The following is a 17244-nucleotide window of genomic DNA, read 5'->3' on the forward strand; positions in this document are numbered from 1 at the left end:
AAATAGCAACTTTAAAAGTTATAGTAATACCAGACATGTATTTAATATTAAGGAAATGGTTTCAAATATATTAAGGATATCTTGGATTAAAAGGAGGGTTTTTGCAATGTTTTTAGAATTCTTAGAGAACATTATAATTCTATAATATTTCACAGGAGTTTTTGTGATTAACAATTATCAAGTTTATGAAATTAGTGATTATAATAATCCTCGTTTTACATATATCATATTACTGAAAGTTTATATTGTTTTTAATTTTATAATTTACAAAATTAATTGAGATGTGTGCAAGTTAATTTAGATATTTATTATAATTTAAAAAAATATGTTAGTGATTATAGTTGGTAAATTGTTTTGAAATAAATCAATGCGCAACCTCTTTAGGATTTACTGGAAAAATCAAACATGGCTCGATTGCCATGGATCCTGGGAGGAAAAGACTCTTTGAAAGTTCTTCACACAGGCAAGGCAATCTCCACGCACAGTAGCCACCCTATTGATTCATCGTTGTCAAATCAATTGACTTTTTTACTTGAATATATACTTCGTTTAAATTACAGGTTCCAATGTAATCTTACTTCACAAGCTATGATCAATGTATGCAATTTCCAACCTTCAAATCCTTGATGTTGACTCGGATATTTATGGCCATGAGAATGTTAATTTGCCATAGTAAAAATCACATAAAAAAAATTACTTCACCGTTTAATCACAGTTCATACAAGCACAGTTATTAAGCCTGATCCGACCCCGTGATCAGCTAAAAATAGATTTGTTTTTTTGACTATTCTAAGAGTTTTCTTAGTTGAATTTAAGTGATTTGACATGTGTTGATTTTTTTTTTATTTAAAATCATATTATTTTATTAAAAAAAAAACTTAAACCATTCAATCTCAATACATATAAACATAGTTATCAAGCTTCATCCGGGTTAATCCAATAAATTAACTCGACGACTAATCAAGACCCAACTTGTTTTTAAACCATCATAGAAATTATCTTAATTAAACTTGAATAACTTGGTGAATCAACTTGCTATCAAGTCAATAATTTATTTTTTTAATTTTTATCAATAATAAAATTATTTCATTAAAAAAAACTTTTAATAAACTCAAGTTAATTCATTAAACTTATTTAATCTGCAATCATATTATATATCTCGTTGCAAACACTTGCAACTATGCATAAAAAATGGATACATGAATATTCTTAACAATTAAAACAAGAAAAAATATCCAAAAGCATCAAAACAACAGATCAGGCGGTTACACTCCCAATCACCAATATTCCTTCTATTCTCCTAAAAAAATTGTTAACTTTTGCAAGGATTAATACGCTGTCGTATTAGATAGGTCGGTGGTAAATATAAGAAGATAAGATTCCTAATTTACAATACAGTAATATAAGATTTGATTTAGGCCTAACTATAAAATAACAATAATAATAATAAATTATCATATAGTAGAAGAAAGGGGTTAAGGTCCCACCCCCCAACTTTTTTCGGAGAAGACCAGGACTAGTAGGTGGCCAGATACCATTTGTTTTTATATTTTAAATGTTTTTTTCAAAAAAAAAATATTAATTTTTTATTTCAATTTTTTTAAATTTATTCAGATAATTTTGATTATTAATGTTAAAAATAATACTATTTTAATATATTTATAAATAAAAAACATTTTAAAATAACAATCATCACCGTGATACAAGCAAACTTTTAATGTTTTTTCTAAAGATAAGATAAACTACTCTACTGCTGCTGCACCAATCAAGATCAATCTACTCTCCTTTTATTTTAAAGTTAATTATAACCCAGTCCTTGTGATTTATTAAAAATGATTGATTAGTCCTTGTGGTATAAAAAAAATAACATATAGTCCCCTGAACAATGTTGACCATCCTCAATTTTTTATATGATAATACAACTAAATGGTATCCTTCAAGGAAAAAAAAAACTCCAGTATTCAAAGTATGTAAGCTTTTGTATTTCATTAAAATAAATTAAGTTATTTATAATCATATAATCATCACAAAGTTTTTTGTATTTCTTGAATCAAATTAAAAATAAGTTATATATAAACAATTTATTACGAGATTTAACTCCTTAAAGATTAATTTTAGATTTCAATTTTGATGATTAAGAAAGAAGCATATCTTTCTAATCATCAAACCAATCCTTTTAAGTTTAATCATTATTGATTTAATAAATTTTTGTTCAAAAAAATCTCTTTTCCTTGTTAAATTTACTATTTGTATCCATTTTTTCCCTCTTCCTTTCTAAATAACATTAAGTTGACAAAAAGAACTTCTAAGTTATAAGAATATTTAGAGCATAGGGACTAAATATATAATTTGCAAATAACAAGGACTAGTTAATTAGTTATGTTAAACTATAGGGACTAAGCTGTTATGGTTAACTCTTTATTTTAAGACCCACCTCCTCCCCCTCACTTTTATCTCCACCAGTAGTGTCTAGAGACAGACAAAACAAAACCTCTCTCTCTCTCTCACACAACTGAAGTAGTTAGTAGTAAAAGTTAAAAACCCAAAAAAATCTGTTAATTTCCCTCTTGCCCCGCACTCTTCAAAAAATCACAAAGAAGCAGCAGCAAGCTTGAAAGAAGAAAGGTCATTTCGGTGACGTCACAGATCCCTCTGCGGTCTCTCTCTCGATGTTAATCAGCAGCAGCAACAGTCCAAACGGCGGAATCCAGCTCTCCGGTGGCGGCGGCGGCGGTAGATTCTGGTGGGAAGTTGTGCCAGTGGCGCCGTCGTCGAGAACAACTCTTGCTTTCACTGCCTTAGCCGGAATCGCCGTGTTCGCCGCCCTGCTCTACACTACCAGTAGGTAATAATACCAGAAGAACGACAAAAAAATCCCTAATTTTTTTGAAATATTTTGAAGAAAAGAGTGAGATTATTAAGTAGATGAAAGCTCTAAAACGGAGTCAAACATCGTCGTCTTCGTCAAATCCATCTTCTCCTCCGTCGTCTTCGTCTTCGTCGTGGATTCATTTGCGTTCGGTTCTCTTTGTAGTTAATTCCTCCTCACCGGCTTATTGTTCCTCCTCTTCCTCTTCTGATCGGTGAGTCCTCCTTTTCTCTCTCTGAAAATACTTTTTTTTACTATTTCTTGATGATTCTAGTGATTTTCTTCTTTTTTGCTTTGTTCAGATCCGATCTTGAAGAAATATTAAGTGTAGATCGTGTTTACAGTCTCTACTCTCTACTACTACTACTCACTCCACTTGTTCCTTTTCTCTTTGTTTTTTTTCTTAAGTTACTGCTTTCTTAGATGGAATGGTTGTGGCTTTGGCTTGGTCAATTTAGGCAATTTTTATTTTTTTTATTATTTTCACGGAATTTTTCGACATGGGTTATTGGTAATTTAATGCATAACTTGTTTTTTAGTAACAATGGTGTTGATTATTGAGTTGAAAATTGAAGATTTGTTTGTTTTTGCATTACATTTCCGGGAATTAGGGTTTAACTTTATCTTATAGCAGGCTTCTCTCGTTAAATTATTTATAATGTTTCTTGCAAAAATTCTATTTTATTTGAATTAGAGATGGGTGGTCTTTCAAAATCTTTGTTTTTTTTTTTTTTTTTTTATGAAAAAAACTTGGGAAACTACCAAATAAAGTGAGCTGTTTGCTGGTGCCCTTTCACGTTCACTTTTTTTTTTTACTGGAACTTGATCAATATTGTTCTTTTATTGCAGGGGCCGGCTTAAGTCGCCATGGTCTCTAAGGAAGAGAAAACATGCCCTTACTCCTAGGCAATGGAAAAGTTTGTTTACACCAGATGGCAAGCTCCGTGATGGCGGAGTTAAGTTTTTGAAGAAAGTTCGAAGTGGAGTGAGTAATCATTCCAATTACAATTTGTGTTTTGCTAAGGCAGTTTCATGGGAATATTTATCTCTTATGTTTCTCTTGTAGGGTATTGATCCAAGTATTAGAGCAGAGGTCTGGCCATTCCTCCTTGGAGTGTAAGCATATTGAACCTTCTTTTATTGTCATATATGTTTTTAGCTGCCGCTTCTGTCTCATGGCTTAGGATAGATCCTGAATGTGCTCTTCTGAACTTCATGGTATGAGTTTGGCTTACCCGGGAAAGGATTTCAGTTATCTTTCCTACCGCTAAATTCACATTATGAATTGGTGTTCAATTTTGTAGAAATTTGTGTTCTTGCATTTTACATCAGATTCATTGTGTACTTCTTCCTGATCATCTACTGAGTTCTGGTCGATGGTATTTTAAAAATGGTTAGCTGTACCACAGTCCCTCCATCTATCACTCAATTGAAAAAGGTCTCTTAGCTAATGCATTTTCCAGTGTGGTCCTTACAACATCTTCATCAGTGTTACCGCGATGTTTGATGAGAGTTCCACTGAAATATCACATTAAAATCAAGAAGTTGAAAGACCACAGTAGAGGATTTGGTAGTTGTGAGTCCTTTTCCCCTGAATTGGTTACTTGGGAGAACTTTACTGCATTTCAACAGTGAAATTGTAAAATATATGCTTTTGTACAACATCTCCTTTTCCATTTATTTATTGGTATTTATTTTGTGTGTGTTTTAAATCATCGAGCTGGAAATGCTATTCATTGGTTTATGTCTCCATGTCCTCTTTCTCGATGCACCTTGTTCTTTCTTTCCAGAACCTTAATCTTGAATTTCTTTGTGTTTTAAATCATTTAAGAGTTCTGTACTAGCCAATTTTGGTTTATACTATCACATTGTTCCAACATCACCAACATGAGTGGGTCTTGTTTTATGTTAACAGATATGACTTGAATAGTACCTCAGAAGAGAGGGAGATTATAAGAATCCAGAAAAGGTACTGTCTCCTCGCTCAATTTATAGATTCAGACTACTTGTGAGCTATTTTGATCACGGATAATTTGATTGGTGGTATTGAAGCCCCTAAATGTAAAGCCTTTTCTGTTTTCCTTTGACTTCTATTCTCATGGTTTTTTTCTTGACAATCTTTGGCTGCAGAAAGGAATATGAGAATTTTCGCAGACAGTGCCATCGACTTCGCAAACACAGCAATGATTGCTCCAAGGGAACCAGTGAAAGAAGCTGTATTGAGGACAGCGGAAGTCTTGCTGAAGACTCTGACTATTCAAGTTTTGAAGAAGTGGTTAGTGCCAGGGAGTCTCTTTCCAGCGAGGAAAGGAGTCCTGATGTTGAGGACTCTGATGACCCTTCCAGTGCACTGTTGGAAGGTTACGATGCTTCAGGACAGACCACAAACACTGATGCCTCTGTACTAAACACTGAGTCTTCTGACTCAGAATCTTCTGAAGATCCTGAAGTCATTCAGGCTTCCTCCTCTTCAGAGGGCAGGGAAGAGAATGATCTTGATGTGCCTTTGAAAGAGAACACTTCTCCCTCGAGGACTGAGCTCCATCCAAACCAATGCACTGGCGAAAATTTTGCCACATGGCAGCGGATCATTCGTGTTGATGCAGTGCGAGCCAATGCCGAATGGATTCCATATTCTCCGTCTCAGGCAACAGTTTCAGAGTTAAGAGCACGTCATGCTGCAGATGCTGTTGGGTTGAAGGACTATGATTCGCTGGAACCCTGCAGAATTTTCCATGCTGCAAGACTAGTTTCTATTCTTGAAGCCTATGCAGTCTATGACCCTGAAATTGGGTATTGCCAGGGCATGAGTGATCTGCTTTCTCCAATAATTGCGGTGGTCATGGAGGATCACGAGGCTTTCTGGTGTTTTGTGGGTTTCATGAGAAAGGCTAGGCATAATTTTAGGCTTGATGAAGTGGGGATTCGAAGGCAACTCAGTATTGTTTCCAAGATTATCAAATGCAAAGACTCCCACCTCTACAGGCACTTGGAGAAGCTACAGGCTGAGGATTGCTTTTTTGTTTATAGGATGGTAGTGGTGCTGTTCAGGAGAGAATTGACATTTGAACAGACAATTTGCCTCTGGGAGGTGATGTGGGCAGATCAGGCAGCAATAAGGGCCGGTATTGGAAAGTCTGCTTGGAGCAGGATAAGGCAGCGAGCACCACCAACAGAGGATTTATTGCTTTATGCTATTGCAGCTTCTGTGTTACAGAAAAGGAAATTAATCATAGAGAAATATAGCAGCATGGACGAGATCTTAAGGGAATGCAATAGCATGTCTGGGCACCTTGATGTATGGAAACTCCTCGACGATGCGCATAATCTGGTGGTGAACCTTCATGACAAGATAGAGGCACCCTTCCGATGACTTCAATTCAAACATTTTATCAGTGATTTATGTCCTTCAATTCTTTTAAAGGTTTTTGTTCTGTAAGGGGTATTGCCAGCCTCCTTATGTTCTTCTCGAAACGTGCCCGGAGGAGGAGGCTATCCATCCTCAGCAATGCTGCTAGCTGCTCGCTTTCAGGTCTTTAGTTGAAGTGGCATTACCTGAAAAGATTTTTATATGCGTTCTACTCAAACCATTTATTTTGAATACAGAAACGATCTTCATCTTTGCTGATGAGTCAAATCAAGCAGGTGGGATCTGTATTGTCGATCAATGTACCATATTGAATGAGAAATATCAAGATTTTGATCATTGAATCCCAAATATTTTCTGTCTAGGAAGGGCTTATCTTAATAGATCAATGGCAAATTATACAGCAACCCAAGGTACTTTCAGCTGGATGCCAACAGAATCCATTTGAAGTTTCCACACATGGCAAATGCTGAAGCCTGTTTTGTAATAAAGGTACCATGCCTGATAGTAATAGCTAGTCGATTATGGCAGGTTTGGGTGCTTGCAGCTTATCCTTTTAACTGATAATAGTAGACTTTAATGATGTAATCTTTTTAGTTCTTCATTAATCTGGTTGAAGCTAAACTATCCTGGACAATCTTGTGTGGAAATGTTTATTTCTTAACATCGACTATTTTCCTTTTTTTAAAAAAAGATGGTATCATTTTAATTTTTTATAAAACAAAAGGAATTGGTTGATTATGATTAATTTGAGTTAACCTACTTGATTAGTGACGGCTTATAAATAATGAGAAAAACCTTGGATATCAAATCTCAATAATTAAAATGTTGAGTAATAAAATAAAATAAAAAATAAAAAAATAACAATTAAATAAAATAAAAACCTCATTTAAAAAAAAAATTAAAAGACAAACAAAAATCTTGAATTGAAGGGAAGAAGTAAAAAAAATTAATTAACAAATGAATCCAAAACCAAAACAACAAAGAATACTAATTTTCAATAAATTCAATGATGATAGATGAAATTTTAAAAAATTAATAAAAAATAACTGAAGTTAATCTGATCCAACCTTTAGAATTTTGTAACACGGATCATGAGAAAAATAACAATCTAAAATTTCTGAAATAATTAGGGATAAACTCAAAAAAACAAAATTAAAAAAAAATAATTTAAAAAATATAGATTTAAAAAGAAAAAGAACCAAATTTAAGATAAAAATAAAATAAAATTAAATTATAAAGAATAAAATTGAAAAATAATTTCAATCCAGAAAAGAATAAGAACAAATAATAATAATAATCAAAAAAATGAAAATCATATTTAATATAAAATAAAATATTAAATAATAAAATTTAAAGAAAAATCAATTCAGATTCGAGATTAAATATATTATAATTAAAAAAATAAAAATTAAATTTAATATAAAATAATTAACTTAATAAATAATTCTATCAATACGTTATCTATCAAAGGCTTTGACATGGATGGGAGTTTTTACACAGTTCGCAGGGCAGCAAAACCCTCTTGCTCTTCCTCCCCATCACTGTCCTCGTCCTCCTAAATGCTTTCCTCCAATTTTGAGAGTGGGAAACGACCACTCCCAGCTCCAATTCCAAATTGGAATGGTGACCTGATCATGTAGTCATCTGCTGTTAGCTTAGCAGTGAATTCATATTGTGTTTCATCGCAGTCTAAATCAAATTGGAATTCCTGATCATCTCCCAAATCACCCCTGGGAGAAAAAGCCTCCCTCTCGGCTATCAACCTCCTTGCCTCAATGCACACAAGCTCAAGCTCACTGGGTTCCTCCTCACCAGGTAGGAACTCCCTGCTCATCACTCACCGATTTCAGCAAGACACAGACCATGGATGGCAGCCTCCTTGAGAAAAATTGTGCAGAGAACTAGAACCCGCAGGCAAGCCTCTCTGATCATCGGAAGATGCATTCGCAGCATATCACAATCCTTGCCAGGATCAAGTTTTTCTATATAGCCAAGCTCGTCATCTGAGAACGGAATTGAAGCCTGAGGCCAATGAATCCACTCGAAGTATGGATCCTCCAATGTTTCTGGTAAGCAAAGCCCATGATCAATTGGAATCAGCTCTACTCGCCCAAATCTCCCGACACCACCAAGCTTCCCGACTAGAAGGTTCCCAGCATGTCTGTCAGTGTTAAAAATTCTAATGTCTAATATACCAGTACGATGCACAGAAGATACTGGGAAGCTTGATGTCGTGTGAAAATCATGTGGAATGAACTGCTGGAAAGACGCAATCTTGCTGACCTGCTTCTTCTTGTGCGGCTTATTGCCATTTACCCCGTCATTGACATAGAAGATTGTGTGGCTTATTGCCATTTACCCAATTACATATTTAGCTAGTTTTTTTTAACAAGAATAATTTTATCTTTACACTGTTTTAATCCAAAGTAATATTTGTAGAAGGGTGAAAGACATTTTTTTTTTTTTTTTTGTAAAAGGCAATTTCATGGACGTATAATTTTTCACTCCTCTACTATCTGGTGAGAGACCACACTGCAATTTCCCTGGCTAAGCATGTGGTGGGTCAAAAGCATCAAGGATGATGCTTTTACCCACCAACCAAAATTGCATTTTGGTCCTCTTAATATCATTTAAATCAACATTTATACCTTTACTGGTTTTTCCAGGGGAAAGAAATAATCAGCTACTGATAGAAGAATGGAACGAAGGTTAGAGAGTTTAAAAAAAGAAACGTTTCCTGCTTATCATCCAACAAAATCAGACATTGTCCAGTTGCCATTGACCAACAGTTTAAACACACCAGCGAGCAATTATGGAGGGCACAAACACACTGCAAAGGGAGGAACTAAACAGAAGAGTGCTTTTAAAATTAAACTGATCAAGTCCAGAACTAACCCCTCAAAAGGGCACTACAAGAATAGCCTCTACTCTTTCTTGGTGTAGGTTCGGGCAGCAAGAGCTAAGCCCAAGATTAAGAGTGGCACGATTAGCTGCAAGATCTTAATCAGAAACCCGGACTTGTCATCTTTGGAGCTTGTTCCTCCCAAACCTGGTGCTACGTAAAGACGTTTCGTTGGAACAGTTGTTATATCTACCTCACCAATGACATACTTTCCCATCATCCCTCTAGCATCATCGCTGTGACCAACATCTTCAAAATCATTCGTTGCATCTTTCCCTGAGAAATGAAAGAAGAGTTCAGTTAAGGTGGTCGAATTTGGGTTTTTGTACTGTTTAGTAAAAGAACATGCCGAATGGGTTAGAGACAGTAGGATTCCCCTACAAACTCTTCAAGCTAAAATTTATGAGGTTTGACAGAACTGGTATCATAACCAACCTGTTGATGACAGCAAAACTTCTCCACCTCCAGGATGATCATCCATAAACGAGGTGACATCATACACCTGAATATGAAACTCAAAACGTCAATAAAAATTAAAAAAGAAAATACAGTTGCAATGAAGTAAATTTTTCATTAGACACATAATGACATTATTTTTCGTATCAAAGAAAAAAAAGCAGAACAGGCAGTTCACACCCTATCTCAAAAGAGTAATTACCATAGCTGTCTAATTCATATTCAGAAGGGAGGAGTTACCTGAGGAAATGATGAACAGGCAAAACAAATCTAAACAATGAATTACAACTCGTTTATTTACCTATCAATGTCTACGCATACACTTAAACGGCAGAACTTCAAGAGTTAAATTCTGAGGGAGGACATTAGACAAGGCAGTCCTTTCTACCTCACTTGTCAATTCACCAGGATATCCAAAGCAGGATAGTTCAACTGACTTTTAATAACACAATTCCTACCACAGTAAGATTTTGACAAATATAATGCATGTTAGCTTCTCATGGGCCTTTCTTTTCACCTCTTCCATAAGGGATTTATCCAATTACACGCTTCACAAATTTAAATTGGACCAAAGGTTCTTACATACTACTGGGTGAGGAGGGAAATCCAAAAGGGGTAAATAAAACCAATCACAAAAAGTCAAAGTTCTCATCTTGTAATCTCAAACTAAATTTTCCCAGCAACCAAACAGAATTCCCCACTTTTAATCTAAAAAATACCAAGAAATGAAACTTGTAGAAAGAGATCTGACCTTGCCAGAGATAATAAGCCAACAATCGTTGGTTTTGTTGTGCTTGGCAATCTCATCGAACAAGTAAACCTTTGAAGAAGCCATATCTTTCACAAACACTGATCACAAAACCACAAAAAAACATTCAAAACCCACAAATATCTACGACCAAAACCCTTCAGATTTACCCTCAAAAGAACGGTCAATATAAAAAATAAAAATAAAAATGCCCCCCCCCCTACTATTAACAAAAAACCCATAACCAAAACAACCAAAGATAATCAAAACAGGCAAGTAGGATTAAGGACTAAAAAAGGACACCAACAAGAATCCATGTTGCTCACATGAGAGATATCTGGTGGACTAAGATGAAAGATATTGCTTCTTTCTCTTTCTCTATCTTGGTGTTAGAAAAAACTGCCTTAGATTCTGATTTATAGTGTTAATGAACTCAAGAGCGGTGACAAGACGACGAAGTATGGTTTGGTGGACTATCTCCTCTCCCCCATGAGATGCCTTATTTAGAGAAAGAAAAATAAAATATTTGGAATATGATTAGTTTTGTATTGATTGAGGGAAATTATCTATCTTAACTTGCAGCAAATTTAGAACAATAAAAAAAATTCTGTGAATTTTTTCGTGTGCCAAGCACTCGACTACTTGATTGATGTGTGTATTACACACATGTGGAATTCTTGAGATAATCCAAGATTCATTGAATTTAATGATAAATTTTTTTAAAAAAAAAACTCCAGGGAGTAGGAGGTCATTTATTTTTCGATTTTTTAAATTCAAATTTATGAGCATATTCTCGGGATTTCTTCCGAGATTTGTTAAAATTTGGGATTTAATTTTGACTGAGATATAAGTCAATTTAAAATTATTCTTAATATTGAAAAAACTATAAATTGCTGTGTTGTAAAGTGAGTGCAAATTTTGTGAGTTGAAGAAAAAAATCTCTAATTTTAATCCGTAGGACAACCTTTAAAATGCTCATAAATATAAAACCTTGAACAAAAAAAATATTTTAAAAAAAAATAAATGGATTGAAGCTGTTTTAAAACATAAAAATAAACAATTTTAAAGTTAGACTTGGTGCATGTATTTGTCAAAACAAGACTTATCCTTGGATTTGTCTCTTTTATTATTATGGTAGGCTATATAAGGTCTATGCAAAACATGTGGAAAATGAGTGGGTTTTTTTTGCATTTTGACTTGAGATTAAATTTTATATACACACACTGTAAAAGTATTATTTTGAAGTTTGCCTGCATATCAATAATAAAAAAAAATATCGAATGATAAAACATATAGCTCCCAGTGATGAACTCATCAATAAACAAAATTAATTTATAGGCTGTGTTTGAAAATACTGACAAAACTGTATTTTCAATAAATTTATTATTTTTTTAAAAAAATATTTTTTTATATTTTAAATCGTTTTAATACGTTGATCTCAAAATAATTTTAAAAAAAATAAAAAAATATTATTTTAATATATTTCAACACAAACAACACTTTAAAAAATAATTACAATTACACTCTCAAATACACAATTAATCATCAAACTAACACCATGGAATTAGATTCTATTATAATTTAGGAATTGTGCTCTAGCAATAATTTTCTTTGAACCCTGACGGCTTTCAAATTTGGCTGCAATTACAAACCTTTTTTTTTATTATTTTTTTTAAGAGGGCCTTTAAACTATATTAATCAACTGTCCTTATTCAATTTTAATTGAGTAATTGTTACAGTGAGCACTATTAATAGTTTAATAAAAAAACAATTTTTAAAAAACAATAAAAATTCACCATTTTCACGGTGTTTCAAGGATATCATGTGCAATTAAAGATGTGAAAAATGTCTGTTTAATTGTGTGGTTGATGAAAATATATTTTACTTGAAATTATATTAAAATAATATTTTATTATAATTATTTTTTATTTTTGACATTGACATATCAAATTAATAAAAAAAAATACTAAAAATATCAATTGAAATCATTTTTTAAAAATTAAAAATTAAAAAAATACGTACATCAAATAAAAAGAATATGGTTTCAATTTTTTAATAAATTATTTTTTACTCATTCTCTTAAGCAGCTATCCATTTGATGTTTTGATAAATGGAATCTTTAAGAATAAATAATTTTTACAAGTTTTTAACCTATCCTATTATTTATTTCAATCAAATTGCAATAAGCTTGAATGTCACAATCAATCCAATCTGCACGTTGTTGAACAATTCGTCCTCTATACACGTCAATGTTGAATATTGTTTCCATTAATGACTCAATCTTTCTTGATTTTTTATGATTTTTTTTTGTTCAAGCTTGTTTGACTGGAATTGTTAATTTCTAGTGATTAATGATCTCGGGATTGATACAATACAAATTTTAAATTAAATTAATTATTTTAAATCAACATAAATTAATCTAAGTTAATTTATTCAAACCATGATACAAGCTTGAACTGATAAACTTGATCCAGACTTTCCTTTTCAATTTGTTATCCCATTTTTCAAAATCAAATGAGAAATTAAAAAAAAAAAAAAGTTGAACTAAAATCACCAATTTGATATAAAAAATAATTTATATTCATAAAAAATAAAAACAAATAAAAAAATAGCTAGAAAAAAAGAAAAGTCATCCAACAAAAAGTTTGTCCAAACCCATAAAAGAAGTTGTGCGTTTTTTTAGGTCTCGTTTAGAAATGCAAGTCAATTCATATTTTTAAAAAATTCAATTGTTTTTATAAAAATTAATTTTTTAAAATTATTTTGATATGTTAATTTTAAAATTAATTTTTTAAAAAAATATATTATTTTAATATATTTTAAAATAAAAAATATATTAAACTACAACCATAATGATAATTCCAAACAATATCCAAAAAAAAAAAAACAAGAAGAAAAACATGAAGCTGGTCAAAACATAAAACCAGTGGCTGCCATGGAAGAAACACTATGAGCTCCTAGAGTCAGTCAGCTGGCAAAACCAGTGGCTGTACGCAGCAGCAATCTTCACACGCCCATGGAAACAAAACAAGACAAGCTATGGCATCCAGACTTGGTCAATTGTCAGTGCCGGAGACATTGAACTACCATGGCAACTTTACCTTATAATTTTATGGTACCAATTGTCTTACCACGCTGGGTCCATTATCTTTTTTCTAAAGTGTTGCTACTTTAAAAATAATAATCACAACATCAATAAAATTATTATTATTAAGCTTTTATTTGGTATTGCATTTTCAATAATGGTAAAATAAAATTTAATTTTTTTTTAAAAAAATTATATTTTAAAATTGTTTCAATATGTTAATATCAAAATATTTTTTAATTTTTTTAAAAATATTATATAAATATATTTTTAAATAAAAAATATTTTAATTATTATATTTCTAAACACCCCTAAAAAGTTAACAGTCAACAACATGGTTGATGACAATAACAAATAAAGAATTATTCTTTTTAATGATTACAATGAAGATTTTAAGAGATTATTTGCAGTAGCATTGAATGGTTTTACTTCTTATATTATTATTATTGTTATTATTATTATTATTTAAAATCTTGATTTTTAAAAGATATAAAACAATAATTTACTAGAAATACATCAACACGAGTATAAACAATTGCTTAAGGTTCGAGCAAGGAGGATTTAGATTTGATATATTTTATGATTAAGACATAATTTTTTTTTTTTATAAAGATAATTGAATACATGCATCTCACATTTCATTTAATTACAGGAAAAAAAATAGAAAATCATCCCTATAAGATGCATAATGAGAAAATCTATTTATGCCGTATTTGACCTGGAGATTTTCAGACCAGATTGTGGCTTTGTCATTTTTTGGTATAAATTAGGAAGTCAAATCTATTAAGGTTGTTTCCCCAAAGGTCAAATTTGACTGTTCAGTTGAACAACATTTTGTTTTCCTTAGTTGATTTTTCAAAATTAAAATTATTTTCTTTTTTTTCCTTAGTTGATTTTTTTGGGTATTATTTTTATTTTGGTGATAATATGTGAAAACTAACTAAAAAATAGGTGATCTTTAGGAGAAAATATATAGTCAAATATTTTAGTATTCTTGGGGATGATAAATTGAAGAATGCTGGGATTTGAAGGAAAGTAGTGGTATCATACTCTCTTAGTTTGCATAATATTTTAATTTCTGTAGTCTAATGTCATCTATTTATTATTTTTTTTATTAATATAAATATTTAAATTAATATATATATATATATATATATATACCTCAATTAATTTTACTGTACTGAAATTAATTAACCTGTTCTATTTTGGTATTTGTCTATTCTCACATGGCTGTTTCAATGACTACTGCTACTCTCTATATTTCGGATTTGACAAGCAAAGAAAGTCAAGTCTACAATGACAGCTTGGAAAGGCGGCTGGCCAGGTGTTTTTAAATTTTTTCTATTTTTTTAAATTACTTAAAAAAAATGATAAAAAAATATGAAATAAGTGATGAAGAGAGTCAAACCTTTAAAGCCCTTTCCAAACTATTAGAATTAAGGGGACTCAGTTGAAGATTGATATAAAATCCAGGACTTTTTTCATTCAAGGAGAAGCAGGCGCGGGAAACCATGGAAAAAGAGAGAAATCAAGGAAAATAAAATAATAATTAGAGCTACGCCAAACTTCAATTTCAGAAACACCCCCGCCTTGATAGAACAATAACTATACAATGGTTTCAATGACACCAAAAAAACCTATCTTGAAGGCTCTATGAGACCTCACATGCTATCCAAAGCACAATATCATCTTCTACTCGTTGACATGTGCTCTACACACGTTAATTTTTTATTTTTTTCTTTGTTCATTCTAGTCCATAAATCTATAGTAACCTTTCAATTGAGTTTTGATTTTTATTCTATTCGAATCTAAGCTCTTTTCTTCAATTTAATTCTTATTTTTTTAATAACTCTTCATTTTAATCCTGAATTTCATTCAACTTGAGCCCAAAGAAGGCCCAACATTGGAAGGAAAGAAGAAAAAAAGAAAAAAAAAAAAAAGAGATACTTAGTTCATGAAGCTAGTGTATTGTGATTGTATCCATAACTCAAGTCATGAATTTGACGGTTAACCCAAGTTGTTTAATATCAATTAAATATATCACCGTCTCAATATTAAAAAAAAAATCACCTTGAAATCAAGTCAGCTTAGGTCTCAACTAGATAAAAAAACATCACTTAAAAAAACTAGTTTTTTTAACACATATTTCTCGTTTATGTTAGCAAATAAGCGCATTTGTTTTTTGTTACACAATCTTAATTTTTGTGAATGTTATAGCAAGAACAATGCCTGCAAATTATTTTATGGTGTTGTGCAAAAAAATTTGCTTCAACAACAGGAGCCGAGTGTGGATAACAGGCTAGTTACAACTAAAACTACGTTTGAAATTGAGGTTGAATATGCTTTTCATTGAAATTTGATTTTTTTTTCTTCAGATTATTTTTTTAGTAATTGTTAGGAATTGTTAGGCTCTAGTTGCTCCATGCTCACTTGTCCTCCTATGAAAGGCACATCTTTTTTTACTTTTGATTTTAATTCTTTTAGTTCAGGTACGCCTCTCTTTACTTTTACTTTTAACTTTGTAATTGTTATGTAATTTTTCATACCCAAAGAAGATTGTTATGTCAAACCAATAAAAGTTTTTTCTATGATTTTCTTGATGTTGTTCTTGTGAGGACAATAATTGGACACCGGCTTTGGTTATTTATTAAAGAAATAGAGTATAAAAACACCACACACTCAATAAATGGTGTGAATCTATGTAAAAAAATTTTAATTGGTTTCCTCTCTTTCTTGTTTTACATTTGAATAATTCATATCTCTTGATCTTTATTTTTTTTCCCAGTCAAATGACTTCTTTTCTTTCCTTTTGTATTGTGTATCTTTTGCTCAAAGATTTATTTTTGAGCAAGGATCAAACAAAAAGAAATTTGGGGTTGGATTTTTGGATATTATCCTAACCGGTTTAGCTTGTTGAGAAAGCCAAGATTTCTTTGAAAATAAACATAAAACTGTGAAAATAGAAATAAGACGAACCAGTTTAAATGGTTTGGAAAGAAAAAAACCGAATTGAACATGGTCGGTTCGAAACGATTTTCGGTTCTGTTTGATTTAAAAAAATTGAAAAATAATAATTTTAATTTGATTATTTATTTTGATCCCAAAACAAACTGAACCGAAAATACACACCCCTAGTCTCAAGAAACAAACCCTTTGAGAAAAACAGACGACAGCGAACAAACTTGAGCTGGGACTTTCTATGCATGCAAGAAAAGCCCTGAAACAGAATGAATGTGCCTTCCTATGCAACAATCAAGAGCATAAAATGCCAGGCCATGACTTAAAAAAAGAAAAGTTTGAATATATTTTTTTTATAAAAAAAATCAATCCTCCATGGCCTAAAACACTCCAAGTATTCATATTTATACCAATTTAGGCACAAACAGCTCACCTACCAACATCTGTACAGAGCAAGACTATGTAGTAATTTTTGTAGTACAGCATTAATAAAAAAAAACTGGTTAGGGGTGTAGGCGTGTAGCTCATCACTTATGCAGTAATTTAGGCACAGACAGCTTATCATCTATGGGTAACTTAATTAGTGAGATTCTAGATTTGTTTTCTAGAGGTTATTAGTTTAAATCTCATAAATTTTAAAATTATTGAAGATTTATATAATTATTAAATTCAGAGGCCGTGAGATTAGTTAAAATGCGTAAAAGTTAGCTAAATACCTACATTAATAATAATAATAATAAAAAAAGACTATGAACTAATTTTTGTAGTACAGCACTAATCAAAACGCCAGCCATGGCCAATGGCTGCTGTACATTTGAGCACATGCTAGGTCCATAAATTTGATCCTCCTCTCGGT

At 31.8% G+C, this 17244-nt stretch overlaps 2 protein-coding genes and 1 pseudogene across 3 annotated transcripts; 1 reads left to right on the plus strand and 2 right to left on the minus strand.

The window, feature by feature from the left end:
* The first annotated feature begins 2458 nt into the window (after positions 1-2458).
* On the plus strand, positions 2459-6575 carry LOC118057088 (rab GTPase-activating protein 22). 2 transcript variants are annotated; one of them, XM_035069543.2, is made up of 5 exons: positions 2459-2845; positions 3719-3854; positions 3936-3985; positions 4785-4838; positions 5000-6575. In XM_035069543.2, exons 1-5 carry the CDS (start codon positions 2670-2672, stop codon positions 6240-6242), a joined length of 1659 nt encoding a protein of 552 aa, XP_034925434.1. In that variant the 5' UTR covers positions 2459-2669; the 3' UTR covers positions 6243-6575. The 2 variants fall into 2 exon arrangements, with proteins under 2 accessions (XP_034925434.1, XP_034925436.1); XM_035069545.2 differs by having other exon boundaries at positions 2702-3083.
* Positions 6576-7670: 1095 nt separating this feature from the next.
* On the minus strand, positions 7671-8594 carry LOC118057089 (phosphatidylinositol 4-kinase gamma 7-like; annotated as a pseudogene).
* Positions 8595-8956: 362 nt separating this feature from the next.
* Positions 8957-10966, minus strand: LOC118057090 (cytochrome b5). The gene is made up of 4 exons (XM_035069547.2): positions 10672-10966; positions 10349-10446; positions 9577-9643; positions 8957-9417 (listed from the first exon to the last, which is right to left on the minus strand). Exons 2-4 carry the CDS (start codon positions 10430-10432, stop codon positions 9164-9166), a joined length of 405 nt encoding a protein of 134 aa, XP_034925438.1. The 5' UTR covers positions 10433-10446; positions 10672-10966; the 3' UTR covers positions 8957-9163.
* Positions 10967-17244: the final 6278 nt, after the last annotated feature.

The sequence above is a fragment of the Populus alba genome, chromosome 15 (assembly GCF_005239225.2).
Source record: "Populus alba chromosome 15, ASM523922v2, whole genome shotgun sequence".
NCBI lineage: Eukaryota > Viridiplantae > Streptophyta > Magnoliopsida > Malpighiales > Salicaceae > Populus > Populus alba.